Source organism: Boleophthalmus pectinirostris, unplaced genomic scaffold, assembly GCF_026225935.1.
Source record: "Boleophthalmus pectinirostris isolate CB_2022bp ecotype Guang Dong unplaced genomic scaffold, ASM2622593v1 HiC_scaffold_4, whole genome shotgun sequence".
NCBI lineage: Eukaryota > Metazoa > Chordata > Actinopteri > Gobiiformes > Gobiidae > Boleophthalmus > Boleophthalmus pectinirostris.
The window spans coordinates 33,557,404-33,579,319 of NW_026571353.1; the positions used below are offsets into that span (position 1 = coordinate 33,557,404).

General features: G+C 39.1%; 1 protein-coding gene across 2 annotated transcripts in view; it reads left to right on the forward strand.

Annotated features, from left to right (window-relative positions):
• Window positions 1–21,916, forward strand: part of LOC110156389 (transducin-like enhancer protein 1) — a 92,892-nt gene that overhangs the window by 43,541 nt on the left and 27,435 nt on the right. Inside the window, exons 5-8 of one of the 2 annotated variants that reach the window (XM_055161207.1) lie at window positions 2,376–2,438; window positions 3,367–3,471; window positions 15,056–15,275; window positions 15,875–15,891. In XM_055161207.1, the coding sequence (XP_055017182.1) occupies window positions 2,376–2,438; window positions 3,367–3,471; window positions 15,056–15,275; window positions 15,875–15,891 (405 nt within the window). The remainder of the gene's footprint in view (window positions 1–2,375; window positions 2,439–3,366; window positions 3,472–15,055; window positions 15,276–15,874; window positions 15,892–21,916) is intronic. The other variant, XM_055161208.1, reaches the window with a different exon arrangement.

Here is a 21,916-nt window from a genome sequence, read left to right on the forward strand (position 1 = left end):
AGATTACACTGAAGTGCTGATGGGAAGAGGAACAAGAATAAAGAAGTGTGAGGGGAGAGAGGTAACACAACAGGCACGGCAGAAACCAGAGCTGTTATAATTACAAATGATTTTGTTATTGTTGAACCAAGTGGCTCTGGGAATGACACGTCCTCAATTAAAGCCCATTAGAGTGATGGGGGGGGGGCTCTTCCAAGGTCATGGAAAAGTTACAAGGAGAAGTGTAAGGCTGTTCGCAAGGCACATACTTAATTGTCTTCATTGTAAGGCAAGCCCTGTCCTCTGGATCCTGTCAGGAGCTGTGCACGCCCCGGGACTCGTCTAGTCTAGGTCAGGACTACATCAGCAGGAGTTGGCCTGTAGAGCATGTTTTGAGTTAAAACCCTTCCAGACCGACGGTAACATGTACAATACCTGGGAATATGTTTTATATAACTGGACATAATTTTCCAATCATAAAAGATATAAACTTTTTTCCTGGAAAGGCTGAGACTTGAGACGGTTTCACTTTGTGGAAACCGTCTGACCTCGCAGCATTAGGATTCGTTCACTTGACGGTAGGCGGGTATTTTTTTATTTAACCAATCGCTGTTATTTGGTCGTAACTTATGTAATGCACCAAATCCCATAGGAAGAACGGAAATAACGTCTTTCCCCTTAATAATATTCACCAAACAGTCTCTTTATTCAAGCTTTAAATCCTCGATCTCGGGAATCGTTGCCAACACAGAATGTCTGTCTTTGTCTACCTCCATCTCGACCGCTTTGTTTACTGTTGTGCTGTTCCACAAAAGGGACCCAGACAAACGATTGAGTTTGACGTCATGGCTTCACAGCTCTTCTGATTGGCCGGTGCGCGGTCTACAACTTCCGGGGTTCTTACAAACCGTCTAGTGTATTCCGATTCCTGACCTAGTCACAGGAGAGAAATGAAATTGAGCGGCCTGGCTAGAGACTTGTGGCTTTCCGACCAAATCTCTGGCATTATCCTACGTCACACGCTGCATGATGACGTAGGGAAAACGAGTGTCCAATAAGAACTTTGTTTTCTGAAGAACTCATGCGCTCCATCCATTTTGCTCGGCCCAAACTTTGCCAAAGAGTGTAGTGAGTCAAACTGGTCGACTGCTCTGAGCGTCTGTGTTCACAATAATTGAAAAAGCCACTCTAAGTACAGTTATTTCTCAAATAAATGGTAATATTAAGTATCTTGGCCTTATGCATTTCTTGCAAATTTTAGTTGAAAGGTTTATTTCACTCAAAATGTACAAATCTAAATGTAATAAACACCATGGAAATGCAGGAAGTGATGTGGCTCTGTGCCCTGTACTGGCCAGCGAAGTAAAGGGCCGATTGCACTTATTTTTTTAGCTTTGAGGTCAATAAGGATATTTTTAGTTTACTTACAAACTTGATATTTTTTTTATATATTTTTTTGATATATTATGTTTTGTTGCTAAGGCGCTAAATTAAGTGTTTTTTATGTCCAAAAAGCCATTTATAAAGGTTTGCTGTGTGTTTTGTATGAAAGGGTGTGATTTTTTTTTTTTTTTTTTACTTCTGGTCCTATAGCTTTTATTACAGCCATATGACACAACTACAGCATGCAGAGTGTGAAATAACAGGTTGTACTGAAAAAAAAGGATATATAACACCTCATTAGGGGGTAAAATTGGGAGTTTTAATTGCAAAAATTAAGAAAAAAATCCAGATTAGAACAAATGTGCTAAAATTAGGTCTACTTCGCTCCCCATAAATAGACTAAAGGTGAAGAAAGATTTTCATTTACGATGTTTTTATTGCACTGAAAAACGTACTGCGTCCTTATGAGCGGCTTGCGTCTCCACAAACCTCACTCTTTATTTGGCCTGGAGGAGGATTTCCATCTACTTGTCCCCAGATGGAAATGTAGAGTCATACAGAAGTGCAGTTTTCACAATAACTACATGATTCTATGGCTTTGCACAAACATCGGGACATAAAATTGGGACTTTTGACTATTCTGACTCTGTAACTAAACCCAGAACTAAACCTGAACCAGTCAGGGACTAAACAAGGTCGAGAACAGAATTAAACAAAGTCCAAGTCTCTACTCGTTTATTATCTATAATCCGGATGCACTCTAAAAAAGCAATACTCTAACTTGTGTATTTCCATGAAAACACAAGGCTCTTGATGTTTTGCAACAGCTGTCTTTTCATAATGAATATAATTATGTGATTAACCATTAACTCTCTTCCTCTCTTTCTCCCTCCCCCATCCCTCACTCCCTCTCTCTTGCCCTCGCTTTCTCCCTCTTGCCCTTTCCCTCGCCCTCTCCCTCTACCTCTCTCTTTCTCTCTCTCTCTCTCTCTCTCTGTTATTTTCTCCATCAGACTGAGATCGCCAAGAGACTCAACACCATCTGTGCACAAGTCATTCCCTTCCTATCACAGGAGGTAAGTGCCACACATTTAGCATTAAGCGCGCTGCTGCTGTCGGTTTGACTGATCATCGTTTGTGGTTGAACTATAATATTTAGTCATCATTTTTTATTTAATCTGTCTGAAAACTGCCGGGGGTGGAGTTTGAAATGTTCGTACTCGTCATTCTTTATACCTCCAAACTCCGCTCGTCGTCTATCCACTGAGTTCAGGCGTCAAGTCCAATTTGAATGTGAAAACACTGTAGCCCCTCCCTCATGTCATGTCCAAAGTGCAATCAAACGATTATAACTACTGTATTTTTCGGACTATAAGTCGCTCCACAGTAAGTCACACCAGCCCAAAAATGCGTAATGAAGAAGAACTGTGGTCAGACTCAGCATCAGTTCCAGTTAGAATTATTCCAGCCTTTCTGAATCCCGACAGGATGGTTTTGGTTGTCAGTGAAGTCCAGGCTTTGTCGATCCATGCAGTGACTTCCAGGAAAGTTGCATGGCGCACCCTCCCAGTGTCACAAGTTTCTTTCTCCCTCCAAACTTTCTTTCTGCTGCTTGATTACCGTTTTCAGCTGCAGATTTCACTACTTACAGCAGGACAGAGGCTTTTTCTGCAGGAGACATGCGCAGTAGAGTGAAGTGACAGTGGTACAGGAGTAATAGGAGCAGCAGATACTGACACACAAGCCTAGAGCCTCTCGCGGCTTCAGTGTGAAAATTTTAATATATAAGTCACACCGGAGCATAAGTCGCAGGAAACAGCCAAACCATGAAAAAAAAAGTTCAATTTATAGTCCAAAAAATACTAAACTAAACTAAAAACACTCTCTGTTAAATGTAACATTGTGTGTGTTTATACAGTGTTTCAGTGTTATTGTGGTCAAAAATTGCAGTGACCTGTAATTTCAAGTATTCTGTGAACTTAACCTTGTGTGTGTCTCCTCCAGCACCAGCAGCAGGTGGTCCAGGCTGTGGAGAGGGCCAAACAGGTGACCATGGCCGAGTTGAACGCTGTGATCGGCGTACGAGGACTGCCTGGCCTCCCCCCAACAGTGAGTATTTATCTTACTGTAATAAGTCCGCCACACACTACAGGATTTGTTTGGTCTTAAACGATTTTTAAACGTGCGACAAAAAGCGCACACCACAGACACGAAGACAATCTTATGAGACTTAAAATCTCCGATCGCAAAGACTGCAGCGGGATCCATCTGTGGATCACAGGATATAAAGTTGTGCGTGCAATCTACAGTAAAACCAATCTATTTGAGACTTTTAAGTGTTCAAAAGATCAGAGTACTGCACTTCTAGTTTAGATACAAATCAAAACTGTGTTATTATTTGTGAAATGAGGTGCAAAATTTAAGATATGTGATTTTTAATGCATAAAAGATTGGTGATAAAGTCCACAGGAATTAGAGTTACGATCGCTAATCTGCAGCTTCACCCTGAGCCGTGTGCTGTGTGGACGTAAACAGACCTTTTTACTTTCAAAGAACATCTCAAACTGGATTAATAGCTCGGGTTTTTTGGACTGGATGTCATTATTTGCAGAGGATAATTTCTATGGATAATGTGGATGAGATGCTGCACTTTAAATTTACCACTTTACAAGAGGTGAGTAATAAATTCTCATTATTTTCGTGGTATCCCGTAGAGTTGCTGATGTTTGGTGGTTACGATCTGGCAGAGCAGCTTAGAGTCACACTGACACCACAAACATGAAGCTCGCAGCGGCTTCAAAATCACAGATGAAGACACAAAGTCGGGTCACGCCTCCCTGAACTCGGGGAGAAGCAAATCGCAGCCAAAATCTCGCAAATTCTCCTGTAGTGTGGCTCTTTAAGACTTCTTTATTAAACCTATGCACATACGTTGGGCGTATGGATGAAGCTAGATTCAAAACAGTTGCATAATATAACACCCTGTGAATATATATAACTGTGAATAAATATGTAATGAGTATTCTTACCAAAGCTAATTGAGGCCTGTTGAACCCTTTACGCTACAACTACTTATTAAACCATAATTGAACAGAAATGTAGGCAAACTTGTTCACGTATCAGCTGACGCCTTGGTTCTTAAGATGTTGTTTTTCCTTTTGGTAATCTTTGTAAATCGTTTGCCAAGAATGTTCGTGTCCAGACTTTCATTAGTTAGCATATGAAACGAGTAACAATAAAGGGAGTTTTTAAATGAGCAGTAATTAAACGGGTGATCAGAGCCTATAATTGGTCTATTTAAGCTTGTGCCAAGATTGTGACAAAGCAATATGTAATAATACTAACATGTCTACCACTGTGTAACTTTTCAAGTGTCGGCCACCTTCTTTTCTCTGTAGATATTTTATTGCTTTGCCTGAAATTTTCAACAGTACGGCATTAAATTTATCTATCTGAATGGGGACTGTAGAAAAGTGTACACATGCTGTAAGACGAGAGAGAGAGAGATACTTGATTATCTCGAGGGAAATTCAAGTTTTGCTGCAGCAACCATCACACTGCACGTCTCAGTCGCCTTTGTGTCTTAGTCAAAGGTCTCAGATGCAATTTAACAGGAGGACTGGTCAGGGAGGGTCTGCAGATCTGTGTCAGGGCAGTTTGAGGAGGGAAAGAGCCAAAAGTGTCTCTCCTCTGTGTCCTGCAGCATCACAGCAGAGTCCAGGGGGCCCCAGCTGAATTCCTCGCACTTACTCTGTTCTGGTGTTTTGGTTGTTGATGAAATAGGTGATTCGCTCTAAGTACAGTATTTCCTCTGGAAGGTCTTCTGACGTATTTGTTGCCACATGTGTGTGTAAAGTCTGTAGCATCTCAAAGGTCCACCATCTCCGTGATCGTCTGCACAGGCTGCACTTTTTAGTTGGTTAAAATGCCATGAGACGATTTTAAAAACTGAGCTAAAAAAAACAAACTGCTCAGAGCCAGAGCCTCAACAGCAGCCAACCACTCCCCATTGCCTTGGGACAATCTTAAGAAAGCACATTTATCAAGGTGTTTTTGAGAAGCAAACATAAATTCAATCAACTTAATGTTGTAAAAGTTTAATGCCATACTTTGGAACAAAAAATATCTCCACTGTAGCACCTCACCTGAACAGTTATAGTGCACCATTAATAACATTTTGGTCAAATTAGATAAAATGGAGTATTCAATGGCCTTTACAGAAGCAGTGGCTTTGGAAACATTTAGAATGCCATAATATTCATGTTTTTTTAAGATGGCCGACAACGTAAGCTTGTAAATAAGGACACTCTTTCCTTTGGTTCGTCCAGTGCTGTTTAGATTAGACATACTTTGTCTCATGCTTCATGCTTTGCCAACTCTGACCTTTCTCCTAATATGTTCATCTTTTTCATCACTTCCACCTCTCGACTTGTCACGACTGTTGGTTTTTATTAAGAAAGATCTAAAATGCTTTTTTGAAGTCATAGTTCATATTAAACAGTTTGCATTGGTCCAAAGTTATGCAAAGTTATGCTTATGTATTCTGAACATTCTAACTATTCACAGTGATCAGTTTATAAACACTTTTTATCAAGAGCAAATTACCAAATTATAGTCCTTAAGTAATGTTCTGAATTCAAGTTGTTGGTAACACTTTATAATAAAGCATACCTGCAAATCATTCGTAAATGTTTATTAACCATTAACTAATCATTTACTAAAGAATACAAGTATGTCAATTAATCATTAGAGGTTAATGATTCATAAACATTTGTAAACTGTTTATAGATGTTCTTAATTAAAAATTTATGACAGTTTATTAGTTAGTAAAGACACTGTTGATGTTTGTAAATTGCTTCTGAAACACTTGGGACATTTTTAGTAAATTATTAGTTAACTGTTAATAAATATTTCCAAATGTAGGTATGCCTTATTATTCTGCCTTATTAAGTGTTGCCAATTTGTTTAATGTACGTGATTTTCCCCCGTGTATCTGATCTAAATGAGTCCTGCCCCGGTGCAGACTGTGGAGTCTTGTGGCTTGTTAGTTGGCGGGACAGGGAGGTCTAGGTTGGGGGCAGCTCTTGGTTTGGCAGTTGTGTGTGCGTTTTAATTGCAGGATTCCAGTGTTTGTAAAAGGGACCGGGAGGAGGGTGGGTCAAAGCTTTGCCCTCCCCTCTCCCCCTCTGTCTCCCACGCCAGTCTGTCATTCACCCCGTTTGTGAGTTAAATGAATGTAATGAAGCATAGCGCACACATCACCAGCTCGCACTAACCTCCCATGACAAACCAGGCTCCCCTTTTCGTGCACCAATACTTCCCCTCCATTTAAGCCCAGCAGGAGTCCAGGCCGCGTTTTGCATCTGCTGTTTGTGTGTCAGTGTGTGGGTGTGTGTGTGTCTGTGTGTGTTGTGTTGTGTAGCGCTGAATCATTGGGGGAAAATGTCTGTTTATTCTGACAAGGATTGCGATGAGTTTTTGCAGTTTATGTTGTAATTGATATTTTGCTGTGATATCACGCTGGGGTGTTCTACATGTGTCTCTAATGGGGGAACGTTCAGGAGTTACCATGGTGACACAACGCGCACATCAGCCACCAACGCTGTCGCAAGGAAAAAACTGAAAGTGGAGGAGCCTGTGATCGATACGAGCGTTCACAGTCCTGTTTGTGTTTTTGATTTTCAGCAAAAAAAAAGTAGTGGTGGGTAGGGGTGTGCAAAAATACTGAAATATCGATATATCGTGTTGTTTAATAATCTCAAATCTGTTGGTGCCTTCACGTCCTGTGGTAATTATCGTAAATACCACAAACCGACATCAGAATTGCACACGAACACCCGCTCACGTTGTAGTCACGACTGGAAAACAGGAAGATTTTTACGATACACGAGCTGCCGAGATGAGATAAACTTTGACCTTTGACATGGCGGAGAGCAGAGAAAGTATTGTAAATGGTGAGCACTAAATAACTAAACAACTAACTGTCTAACTCACTAACTCTCTAACTCTAACATTTTAACTAATTATCTAACTCTCTGTAACTAACTCTAACTCTCTAACTCTAACGTTTGAACTAACTCTCTAACTGTCTCTCTCTCCATCTAACTCTCTAACACTCTTTAGCTCTTTAACGTTTGAACTAACTCTCTGTCTAACTTTAACTCTCTAACTCTAATTATCTAACTCTCTAAGTAACCCTCTAACTTTCAAACTAACTCTCTAACTCTGGCTCTCTAACTCTCTAACTCTCGAACTAACTCTCGAACTAACTCTCTCTCTAACTCTCTAATTATCTAACTCTTAATGAACAAACTGACTCTAACTATCTAACTCTCTATCTAAATCTCTATCTAACTCTCTAATTATAACTAACTCTCCAACTCTCTAACTCCCTAACTCTAACTAATTATCTCTCTAACTCTCTGTATCTCTCTAACTAACTCTCTAATTATTTAACTCTAACTGTCTAACTCTCTATCGAACTCTCTAATTATCTAACTCTCTAACTCTAACCTTAAGCTTTAAGGTTAGAGTTAAGTTTAAGAATGTTAAACATTCTCTGCTGCTGTTAGTTGGTGAGTTTGTAACCTACATAATGCTGTGGTGTACATCATTTTAATAACTTTGCCATTTACACTTATTATTAAAATAAAAAATAGTAATCAAAATATTTAAAAAGCAAAATATTAAAGCAGTTTTACCCAAGTAACAGGTCAGAGTTTCCCACTATTCACTTTTCACTTCACAACAAAAGCACTTGAACACATCACACTCGTAATTTCCACTTCCACTTGGAAAGGCTCGTCTTTCCCACACCACACGAAGGCAGCGTAATTGCAATACTTAGATTATTTTTCAAACTCTTCCTCCCTAACGTAGTGTGTTGTGTGCGTATGTGTGTGCCTGTGCGTGTGCGTGCGTGTCTGTTTGTTCGTGTGTGTATCCGAGCGTCTCTGATTCGCTCTAAACAACAGCAGCAGTGCCATGCTTGAGTCACCCTGTGCCCTGGTTCTGTGCCCGCACTGTGAGCATGTCCGACTGATCAACTGTGACATGTGGGTGTGTTGTCTTTGATTGTTTGGCAAACCGGCCGCCGTGTGCGCGTCTGTGTGTGCGGACGGGTCATTGTGACATTGCGCGGACTAGAATCTTTATCGACGCTCGCACGGAGGCAAACATCAGCTCCCCCCGTGACGTAACGCGTTTATTATTAGATCAACAACATGGTTTGAAGAACAGATAAGGGTTAAAACAGGTTAAGGTTGTGGTTTAGGTTAATTCTCGGCAAGTTTTTGTTTTAGTTTTTTAGCAAAATTTTTTCTGTTTTAGTACTCAGGCTGAATATTATTAAGAAGTTGCTGATACGATGCATACCTCGATACGTAGGCCACGATACGATACATACCTCGATACGTAGGCCACGATACGATACATACCTCGATACATAGGCCACGATACGATACATACCTCGATACGTAGGCCACGATACGATAAATACCTCGATACGTAGGCCACGATACGATACATACCTCGATACGTAGGCCACGATACGATACATACCTCGATACGTAGGCCACGATACGACACATACCTCGATACGTAGGCCACGATACGACACATACCTCGATACGCAGGTCACGATACGACACATACCTCAATACGTAGGCCACGATACGATACATACCTCGATACGTAGGCCACGATACGATACATACCTCGATACGTAGGCCACGATACGATACATACCTCGATACGTAGGCCACGATACGACACATACCTCGATACGCAGGCCACGATACGATAAATACCTCGATACGTAGGCCACGATACGATAAATACCTCGATACGTAGGCCACGATACGATACATACCTTGATACGCAGGCCACGATACGATAAATACCTTGATGCGTAGGCCACGATACGATACATACCTTGATACGTAGGCCACGATACGATAAATACCTTGATACGTAGGCCATGATACGATGCATACCTCGATATGTAGGCCACTATATGATACATACATCGATACGTAGGCCACGATACGATACATACATCGATACGTAGGCCACGATACGATACATACATCGATACGTAGGCCACTATATGATACATACATCGATACGTAGGCCACGATACGATATGTTTTTCGATACAGTGCACTTTCAACTTGGTACAATTCATTACAATATATTTCAAATCGATTTGATACGGTTCAGTGAAAGACAGAGGCTAAAATCATGGCTGTGACACTAAAAGTTTATTAAGTCCACAAATTTTTTGCAAAGTTAATATGAAAATCATCAATTTTACTAAAAACAGTGGAAATATCAACGCATCTGTAGCTCTTACACAAAATAATTTAGTAAAATGCACCTAAAAATGCTCTAGGCAATATGGATACTGTATCATCAAATTAAACAATCCGATATATCGATACAGCAGCCCACGATATTGATACCGTATCATCAAATTAAACAATCCGATATATCAATACAGCAGCCCACGATATCGATACTGTATCATCAAATTAAAGGATGCGATATATCGATACGGCAGCTCATGATATATCGATATTGCATCATCAAATTAAACAGTGCGATATATCGATATTTCAATATTTTTGAACACCCGTATTCAGTACAGATATATTGTAAGCAGCTTAAGATCGATATAAATCCACTAGGTATTGTCGGCATATAATTTTTGATGCATTTTTATTGTTCTATAATCAAAACGCGAGTGTAATTTGTTAGTTTGCTAGTTGTTGTTCACATACCGTGACGATAAAACTCCATACTGTTTTCCGAAAGTTGTGAAAAGCTCTTATACGTAAACTCATCGCGGTGAATAATTAGTTTACTCGGAATGCATAAGGTAAACGAGGAACAGCTCTGGACCGATGCGAAATGTTTAAAATGAACTATTTTAGTTTTTTTGGTGTTTTCAAGAGCGTGAAAATCAGATACAGCACCTTTTTAAGATTAGCATCAGTCTCCGGGAAATGAATGTTTAGGCAATATAGTGTCCCCAAGTAGCATGGAAACCCAACATGTCTCTGTGGGTGTGTTAGAGTGTGCGTTTCTGCGTTTGTGTGTGTGTGTGTACGAGAGTGTGAGGGCCCTGGGTTAAAAGACTATTTAGTTGTTTTGCTTTCATTCATGTGGGCAGGACGCAGAGAATGAGAGATGGTTGAGAGGAGCCGAGAGGGAGGGGGGTGAGTTAGTCAATTAGGTGAGATAAAAGTGGGTTTGACCTTCAGCACTCCTCCCCCCCTGTGGTGCTGCCTCCTGCCCCCCTCTTTCCTCTCTCTCTTTTTCTCTCCTCTCTCCCCCTCTCCTCCCTCTCTCCTCCGCCTCGCCCCTCCCCGCAGCGAATCACGGAGCTTCCATTCCCGGGGCTACTGTCTGAGGAGGCAATAATGATGTTTTGGAACACAAAGACATTTCACGGTCCGACGAGCGCCTGATTTGGTGTGAAAGAGAGAGCAGGGCTGCCAGCCAATCCCCCGCCTTCCTCTGACCTGCTCGCTCTCCCCCTCACTCCCTCCCTCCCTCCCTCGCTCCCTCGCTCTCCTCTTCTCTCTCTTCCTCATTGAGCTGACAGTGGAACAGCAGCTGGGGCCAGAGTTGCCAAGTCTGCTTCTTAATAGCGACTTTGGGCTGCCTGAACCCGGGAATGACTGAAATACAAGCTGTTAAAGGTGCACAGTGTAACTCCACCACCTGCGTGTCTCCGTGGAGATGTTGTTATAACACTATGGCGTTACATATGCCTCTAAAAGTGTAAACAAGAAGGCGACACCATCATTCCAAGTTATAGGTCTGGTTTGTGGAGATCAGAGATTGTAAATCAGGGGCTGCACATTATTTTTTTCCATGGGGCCACATGAGAAACAGAAAATATTGTGGAGGGCCAAGATGCTGAAGCCGTAAATATCATTGTTTTGATGCGCTGGTCAGACTTGTAAGAGTTTGTTATGACTAAGCAATGAAAAAGTGAGGTTGCCTTACAAAAAATGTCATCAAAAACACCTCTAAAATAAAAGCAATGCAGCTTTAGTCCTGCATGAGGGTAAAATTATAAAGTATTTTTATATTTTATCAGGGTAGCCACAGGGTTTTAAGTCTTAAAAAGGTCTTAAATTTCATGTTCCTAAATTAAGGCCTTAAAAATTATGTTCAAGTCTTATTTTTTTCACAAAACTCTTAAATTTTATTAGCCTATTTTTTGTTTACTCAACCGGGCTGTAGTGCAATGTTAAACGGAGGTAGGAAAAAACAACAACGTGAAATCGCGTAACGTGAATGAACGTCTAATTTGGGTTTTGTGCAAACAATACTTTGGTTTCTGCGGCTCTTAGATTCTAGATATAGTACCGTAGTTGGTTGGTCATTATTAGAATTGGATCTGGTGTTTTTCGCCCGCATAATGGGTGCGATGTTGGTCTTAATTTTCATTTAAGTGGTCTTAAAAAGGTCTTTAAAAGGTCTTAAATCTGGGGTAGTCAAACCTGGGGATACACTGTTTATAATTTTACCTCAGTAGCTCAGTTGGTGGAGCTTTCGTCCACTGATCTGTTGGCGGTTTGAATCCCGCTCTCAACATAAACATGATTGGTTGAGCAATCAGATCCACTGACCCACAGGTTGGCGGTGAGATTCCAGCTCCCACAGATGAATGCTGTCGTTGTGTCCTTGGGCAAGACACTTAACCCCACTTTGCTCCCAGTGTCTGTATACACTGGTGTGTGAATGTGTGCGTGAATAGGCGAGTGTTTTTTTTTTGTTGTAAAGCGTTTTGAGTGCCTTGAAGGTGGAAAAGCGTTATATAAAATTGTGACCATTTACCATTTTAATTCCAAATCATCTTAAACAAGACCATCAGAGTAAATCAAAGAACTGTATGTCGCGTGGGAGCTGCACAATGCCCAGATCTGTTGTAAATGGACAGAGCAAACCTGATAGCCACCGTGTTCCAAACAGGAAATGAGCATGGGAGCATTTCCGTCTCCAATTCATTTCCTTTTGAAAAACTGTCTCCCTGCTCTCCGCAACTGCTGCTTTCAGGCTCGTCATTTTTGGTTTAAATTACTCGTATCCTGGTGTTTTTATTTAACCACTTAATATTTTCTAGATATGCACATTAATAACAGACAACAGGGGTGACTGATGGTAAAGCGTCCGCTCCCTGATAAACCAACAGTGTGGGCGGGAAGGAGTGTTTTATATCTTTATAGTATTTTTTATCTTTATAGTATTTATGGGTTCTGCTGTGTATTTAAATAAAAATGTAAAAAGTTAAATGTGCTATTAAATATACATGCCTCATTAGCAACACACGACATTTAACCAGTTGCTTATTATTAGGCTTTACTCTTGTGGTGCTTTGATCACTTGTTTTGGGCTTTTTTTTCCAAATGCTTGATCACTTGTTTTGTTAAAACCTGGCAACCCTGTCTGTGACCCTCCTCCCTCTCGCTGTCCCTCTCTTCCCCCCTCCTCCTCCTCCTCCTCGCTGTCTCCCCTCCTCAGCACATCCTTGTCTGTGTGATCCCAGCTGTCAGTATTGTTTAGCAGTGTTTGACCCCAGGGGCTGCAGAGGAGGCACACAGGATGGTGCGTTCAGGGGCAGTTGTTGTAAAGTTGAACGCTCAGAAAAACGAGCCATCTGTTGAGGACGACTTGAACAGAGCTTCACTTCTTCTGAAATTACAGCCTCTTATTGATTTACCTATTCATGACGGACAGGAAGCCCCACGCTCTACTACTGCTCCATTGTGCTTAAGTCTCTTATTGTTTAATATGTTTTGATCCGTTAATAATTCACCTTCTAGATTTTTAATTCACCTTCTAGACGGATGTGTAAGTTACCATTTTTTAGATAAATCTTTCTAGTTTTATTGCATGTTTATTGGTTAACAAAAATATTACAAAACATACTGTAAGAGTGTTTTGAAGAAAGTGAGTTGTGTGGCTTATAACTGTTGTGACCACCAGGGGGCGTCGGTAAGAATGCACGATGAGAAAATTATGACGTTTTATGACTTTTATTAAAAACTTTGAACTTTGTGTGAGTGTGTGTGTGTCTGTGTGTGTGTGTGTGGGTCTGAAACATACAAATTATAAAAATATAAATGATAATATACTCTAAACAAACATGTCGGAAACAAGAGGTAAAAGCTTCGTAATAATAGCGGGCCATTAGTATTTCCTGATATCACAAATAAACATCTAATTGGTCTTTAAACACACATTTTCTATAATCTACTATTGCAAACAACTTCAAAACACTCTGCAAGCATGTTGACGTATATATGTGCTTTTTATTATTTTATTTTTTTTAACTATTACTCAGGTTTCCCACGGTCATGGAAATCCTGGAAGTCCTTTTCACGCAACTGCATTGTTCTGTTAAGTTCTCATTAGGCTGTTATGATTATTTCCAAATGTCTGCGTCTTTTGTTTAAAAGAGACGACAATAAATGCACTGACAGTATTTTGAATGTTAAAAACTATAATACCAAACCATAAGGTGAGTGGAAAGAGTTAACATTTCATATTTAGTCCAAAAAGTCTGATCAGTTCTACACATGTAGGTGCTGTAAAGTCATGGAAAATTCACTTTAGGACATGAAAAAGTCATGGAAAAGTTTTGAAATTTTGTCAGTGAATTAAATGATTACTCACTCCTTTAATATGCACACGCCCGACGCACTGAAAACAACTAAAACACGTAGCACTGTCAGTCAAACTTAAACACGACAGCATCTGATTTTTTACAATGTCTGTCAATAAAACACCCGCAGAAATAGATTATGTCCTCTGACACAAAGAGCATTCAGCACAGTCAGGATCGTATATTCTGTTAATGGGACAATGACGCAGTCCTGGGCTTGTAAATCTAAACAGAAAATCTCAAATGTTGAAATATTGTCTGGTCCGTAAATTGGCTCTATTAATTTTATGGCTTTACAACATTTTAAGGTTCAGGTTATTAATTTGTCACTCAAACATGAACAGAACAAAATAAGTTCCTCAAGGTCAAATGATGCTTTAAAAGAAGATAAAAAGATTAAATATTAACAATAATGTTTAACATATCCAATAATACTAAGAGGAGCAGGAACAGCAGCATAAGGGCAAAAAAAAGTATTGTGCATAAGCTGTTCAAGAATGGGCGCGATAATTACAACTATATCGATGAAAGCTGGAACAGCATATTTTGATGGTATATTTATGGTTTCAGTTTTATCGGTTTCTTTGCACTACTGGGGAAGTTCGTTATTTTTTTATGTAAATAAATTTTAGTTTATTATGGATAACCACACACTCATACACATACAAGACAACGCGATCATCTTTAAACTTTCTTCAATACAAACCTCTGGATCCTGCTGCTTCTAAAGCCTTTCTAAGTTTTTCTGATTGAAAACTTAATCTAGACTCTCATAGCCCAGGGTACATTTTACATACAATATTTCACAATAATCGTTTATCGCTGCATATCTCTGTAGCAATATATTGTGCTTCCAAATGTGTTATCGTGTTATCAGGAAAGAAGTTGGACTTCCATAAAACAATTTAACCCAACCTCATAAAAGCACAATGTTCAATGTCTGTGAATGTATGATTTAATGTCTGATCTCCTCTCTCCTGCTGTCTCTCTCTCTCTGTGTGTTTCTCTGAGCAGCAGCACCTGTCTCATACTCACGGGGGAGCACCTGTCCCCCTGACGCCTCACCCCGCCGGCCTGCACCCCTCTCAGCTCAGCGGCTCCGCGGGGCTCCTTGCTCTGTCCGGGGCCCTCGGAGGGGTGCCTCCCCACCTCACAGGCAAAGACAGCGGGGATAAGAAGCCCCCTCACCTGGGCGGACCCGACTCACATCCTGGAGGACCGGAGCACTTAAGAGGTACAAACTGTGCTCAGTAAAGGAAATGTCATGAAGCACATACAAAATACTGATAAGTGTTTAGTGTACCTTAAATATTCTATCATTTAACAGTGTTACATTATGTATTAGTGTTGGCAGAGTTTGAATTTGTAGTATTTAGGGATGTAACAATAACCAAAATATCGTGATATCATCAGAAGTCTCACAATAATATCGTGGGCATCGGAAACTACATATCCCATGATGCATTTCAGTGCGAACAACATGAAGAAATATGTTTTTTACGTGAATTCTTGGGATTATGATGGAAATAATTCACACCAAAATCTTGTCAGGGTATTTTAAACGCAAAAAGTGTCCTATTTACAATTATATAGAGTATTTTCTGGGCTATTATACGTGCTCTTAAGATGCGTATCGTGATAATATCGTACCGAGAGATTTGGATATCGTTACATCCCTCGTAGTGTTAGAAAAGAATGCTGAAACTCAACTCAGATTATCTTTACGTGATATTTTATAATAACATGAATACTTGAATACTTAATTTCTTTCTTTCTTTTCTCTCCCTTTCCTTTCTGTGCGTCTTCAAACCTGGATTTTTCATCATTTCGCAGACCGAGAGCCCGGCACAGTGAGTATCGTCCTTGCAAATTATTCACTGTTATGTAATCGTCTGTGAATCATACATATGTGCCTTATCACAGAACGGTCGCGCCAAATGGGAACGATGATTTTCAGGTTTTATTTTATCATACAGAGATAACTACAGCTCAATATTTTATTCCTCTTATCTGTAATTTTTTTTTTTCTCAAGTTACTCTGAAATTTTTAAACATAATATTGTTTTTGGTGATGGTTTGTTAAGTAAATCTTCGTTGGGTGACGGTAGAGGTAGTGTTTTTCTTGGGTTTTTTTTTTTTGGAAAGTTTGTAGTTCAAGTCCTGCTTTCACCAGTATATCCTATTGTTGTGTCCTTGGGCAAGACACTTCAACAACTCTGCGTTTATTTGGATTCATGAGTGAGTGATTTTTGGTACTTTTTGAAGTTACGAGCAGCAGTAAACATTCAGGGCAGTTCTAGTTATTACTGAAAGCTGTGGGTGGAGATAGGGGGTAGGTGAAAACAGCAAATTTGTGACCATTCAAAACAAACAAATCCTGTATTTTATTAAAAAATGATGCTGTATCTGTAGGTTAGATCTTTACAAAATGCTCTGCTCTAAATGCATTGGATTCTTGTATTTATTATTCCTCCTGGAGCTGTTTACAAGCTGCACTTTGATCAGAATCCTACATTTTAAACAAATATTACAAATCTGATCACAATCTCCAAATTTGGCAGAAAAATCACATTTCGATTTATGTTTCCACCAAATCACCCCAATGTAAACCATGTGTATATTTTTATTATATTTAGATTATAAGGATTTATTTGGGACAACAACGGAAAGGAGAAGTTATTTAGTGAGTTTGTGCGCGGGTTTTTGCAGATTAAACTCATGATTTACAAATTTAATCAGTCTCAATACTGCAGATTTGATCACAAGCTCAAAATTTGGCAGAAAAAGGACATTTCCATTTATTTTTCCCCCAAATCACCCCAATGTAAACCATGTGTATTATCTTCCATCCCACATTGAGAGCCTCATTTTTGTCTTGTGTGCTCTCCTGAACAGGCTTTTAGTCGACTAAATAAGAGGACAAAAGTTTTGTTTTTTTTTCTCAGCAGAAAGAAGTTATTTAGTAATTTAGTATGCTGGTATTTAAAAACGGCAGATTAAACTCATGATTTACAATTTTAGTCTTACAACTCGTACACAATATTGCAGATCCATCCCCTTTGAGAGCCTTGTTTTTGTCTTACACGTACTCCTAAACAGGCCTTTAATCGACTAAATAAGTGGATTAATGCAATTATATTTAGATTATAAGGATCTATATGAGACGACAACAAAAAAAGGAGAAGTTAGTGAGTTGGTACGCTCGTATTTGGAAGAGGCAGGTTCAAAATCATGATTTACAAGTTTAATTAGTCTTTATTTAAATACAATGCTTCCTCGTAGGCAAGGTACGTGTATTTGTATAGTACAACTAGTACACAAAATATTGCAAAAATCTCAAAATTTGGCAGAAAAAACACATTTCATTTTATTTTTTCCTGAAATCACCTTAATGTAAACCATGTGTATTATCTTCCATCCCACATTGACAGCCTTTTTTTTTTTGTCTTATGCGTGCTCTTAAACAGGCCTTTAGTCAACTTAATAAGTGGACAAATGCAGTTAAAAAAAAAAAAATTTAGAATACAAGGAGGTATATGGGACAACCACAGAAAGGAGAAGTTATTTAGTGAGTTAGTACACTCGTATTTGGAAGAGGCAGGTTAAAATCACGATTTACAAGTTCAATTAGTCTTTATTTAAATACGATGCTTCCTCATAGGCAAGGCAAATGTATTTGTATAGTACAACTAGTACACAAAATATTGCAAATGTGATCACAATCTCAAAATTTGGCAGAAAAATCACATTTTGATTTTTTATTTCCCCCAAATCACCCCAATGTAAACCATGTGTGTTATCTTCCATCTCACATGAAGAGCCTTTTTTTTTTGTTTTACACGTATTCCTAAACAGGCCTTTAGTCGACTAAATAAGTGGATTAATGCCATTTTTTTTAAATTATTATATTTAGATTATAAGGATTTATATGAGACAACAACAAAAGGAGAAGTTATTTAGTGAGTTGGCATGCTCACAGTTGGAAGAGGCAGGTTCAAAATCATTATTTACAAGTTTAATTAGTCTTTATTTAAATACATTGCTTCCTCGTAGGCAAGACAAGTGTATTTGTATAGTACAACTAGTACACAAAGTATTGCAAATCTGATTACAATCTCAAAATTTTGCAGAAAAATCACATTTCGATAATTTTTTTCCCCAAATCACCCCAATGTAAACCATGTGTATTATCTTCCATCCAACATAAAGAGCCTTGTTTTTGTTTTACATGTATTCCTAAACAGGCCTTTAGTCGACTATGTAAGTGGATTAATGCAATTTTTAAAAATTATATTTAGATTATAAGGATTTATATTAGACAACAACAGAAAGGAGAAGTTATTTAGTAAGTTGGTACGCTTGTATTTGGAAGAGGCAGGTTAAAATCGTGATTTACAAGTTTAATTAGTCTTTATTTAAATACAATGCTTCCTCATAGGCAAGGCAAGTGTATTTGTATATTGTAAAATTTAGCAAATTTGATCACAATCTCAAAATTTGGCAGGAAAATCACATTTTGATTTATTTTTTCCCGAAATCGCAACAATACAAACCATGTGTATTATCTTCTATTCCACATTGAGAGCCTTGTTTTTGTCTTGTGTGTGCTCCTAAACAGGCCTTTAGTCGACTAAATAAGTGGACTAATGTGTTTTTAGATTTAGAATACAAGGATTTATATGTGACAACAACAGAAAGAAAAAGTTATTTAGTGAGTTAGTGCACAGGTATTTGGAAGAGGCAGGTTAAAATCATGATTTACAAGTTTAATTAATCTTTATTTAAATGTATTGCTTCCTCATAGGCAAGGCAAGTGTATTTGTATAGTACAACTAGTACACAAAATATTGCAAATTTGACCACAATCTCAAAATTTGACAGGAAAATCACATTTTGATTTTTTTTTCCCCGATATCACCCCAATGTAAACCATGTGTATTATCTTCCATCTCACATTAAGAGTCTTGTTTTTGTCTTATGCTTGTTCCTAAACAGGCCTTTAGTCGACTAAATAAGTGCACAAATGTTGTTTTATTTAAATTATATGAAGAAAACAAGGATTTATATGAAACAACAACAGAAAGGAGAAGTTATTTAGTGAGTTAGTACGCTCGTATTTGAAAAAGGCAGGTTAAAATCATGATTTACAAGTTTAATTAGTCTTTATTTAAATACATTGCTCCCTTGTAGGCAAGGCAAGTGTATTTGTATAGCACAGCTTGTACAAAATATTGCAAAAATCTCAAAATTTGGCAGAAAAATCAATTTTTTTCCCCCGAAATCACCCCAGTGTGAACCATGTGTATTATCTTCCATCCCACATTGAGAGTTTTGTTTTTGTCTTATGCAGACTCCTAAACAGGCCTTACAGACTAAATAAGTGGACAAATCTGTTTTGTATGGGACAACAACAGAAAGGAGAAGTTATTTAGTGAGTTAGTACACTGATTTTTTTTTTTTTTTTCAGAGGCAGGTTAGAATCATGATTTACAAGTTTAATTAGTTTATTTAAATATACTGCTCCCTTGTAGGCAAGATAAATGTATTTGAATTACTTTGTGTACAAGTTGTGCTATACAAAGTGCTTTACAGAAGAAGAAAGCCATTAAAATCACAATACAAACAAATAATCAGTATAAAATCAACATTAAAACAGAAGAGAAAAGAGTTAAATACAATCAGTGAATTAAAATGCTGTCTCACTTTAACTGTTTTAATAGTATTTAACTTGTTTATGTTGTTGTAAGGTACCTAATAAATAAAAATGTAGTTAAACAGGAGAACATAAGTACTTTTTCCTGCATAAATAGTAGTTTTTGTATGGACTCCCCCTGCAGGTGTGGTCTTGTGAGCGCAGTTTGGGCCAGATAAACAGAAATACATAATCATTTTGAGAGCTTTTTCCACGCTGCCCGTTCAGTCGACCGACCCGGCGGCGGGACACGTCTTTAGTCGACCCGGGAATCTATTTAGTCAGCTCTGGCCCCGGTTTCCATGCAGGTTTGTGGAAGCCCGCGGGGACCGTTTAAGCCGTCGCTGTCACTCCTTCAGCTCTGCCCCCCCCGTCCATCTCCTCTGAGCTGTTAGCTTGGCTCCCTCCTCCTTCAAATAGGTCTTTTTAGCACGGTCACACTTCTACACAGCCTCTGTCCCGGCCCCAGCCTGCATTGTTGTGCCTATTTAACACCTCAGTGAGCAGATTACCCTCTCTCCTCCTCCTCCCTCCTCCCTCTTTCTCTCCCTCTCTCCCTCTCTCTCTCTCCCCCCTACTTCTGATCCGGCGCTTAAAGACTCATTGTGCTTAATATCACTAGTGCACAGAGGGAGGGGGGCTTGGGAAATGGGAGGAGGGAGGAGGGGGAAGCAGTCATATGACACCAGGGTTGTACATGACTCGGAAAACAACAGAGAAAGAGAGAGAGAGAGAGAAAGAAAGAGAAAGAAAGACTAGTTGAGTACGGTGAAGGAGGAGGGGGACTTGTTCATGTATGTAATTTGAATTAAAGTCCCTCTACCCCATTCTTTTCCCATGTATTTGAGGGAAAAATCTGACTTGCCCCAGTGCAGAAATATTGTATAAGCAGATTTTGAGGTCTGCTGTGTGGTGGAAGTGCGTGTTAGCATGCTAGTTGTTGTCAGCTTTACCCTCGTCTTAAAACTCGGTCGCGGTTTCTAAGATTTGTGAAAAGTTTTGAGCTATTTAACTGCCGTGCAACATGTTTTGAGCGATAAAATAACCAGTATTTGTGCCACAATGAGGAAATTTCAGTGTTGTAATAGGAAAGCACAGCAATAGAATCAGGTATAAACACATGTAAGATAACTAAAGATACAAAAAATGACCTTAAATCTACCATATTTTTCGGAGTGTAAGTTGCACCAGCCAAAAAATGCATAGTGAAGAAGAAAAAAACATATATAAGTTGCACCTGACTTTTTGGGGGGAAACCAGAGACCAAGAACCGACATTTCATCTTTAAAGGCAAGTTCTAGTAAACAATAGAAGAGAGAACAACAGACTGTTAACGTCACATGTGAACAGTTCTTCAGATAAACTATAACATAAACAACAGAACAGAACAATTTCACCAAATTCTCCATCTCACTCCAAATCACTAAATCCATTCAATTCTTCATCCTCGGTGTCACTTCTGAGCAACTCCACGACCTCTGGAGGTAAAAGGAGCGCCGCTTCCTCTTCTGTGTAGCTGTCATTTGACTCAGCATCAGTTCCAGTTAGAATTATTCAGTTATTATTTGGTTTCGGTGTCATTGAAGTCCAGGCTTTGTCCATCCATCCAGTGACTTCCAGGAAAGTTGCATGTTGTATCCTCCCGGTGTCACAAGTTTCTCACTCACTCTAAACTTTTTCTGCTGCTTGATTACCGTTTTCAGATGCAGATTTCTCTATTTGCAGCTTGTAATCTGCAAAATGATTTTCTTTTTGGGGCATTTGTGTTCAGTCTTTCTCAGTCGTCTTTATAAGTTTGTTTAAATTTTTAATTTTCAGTGATACAGAAGTAATGTTGCAATCGACTGACATGATACAGACAGGACAGAGACTCTTTCTGCAGGAGACATGCGCAGTAGAGACAAGTGACAGTGGTACAGGAGGAACAGGAGCAGCAGATACTGACACACAAGACCAGAGCGCCCTCCTGTGGCTGTCAGTCTGAAAATTTTAATATATAAGTCACACCGGAGTTTAAGTCGCAGGAAACAGCCAAACCATGAAAAAAAAATGAGACTTATAGTTTGAAAAATACGGTAACCATTCAGGATTTTCTTATGTGTTTTAATGTATTTTTGTTTTCTTCTCTCCACTGCCAAAATGTACAAGGTTTGACGGCGAGATTCATCTCAATCGAATCCGCA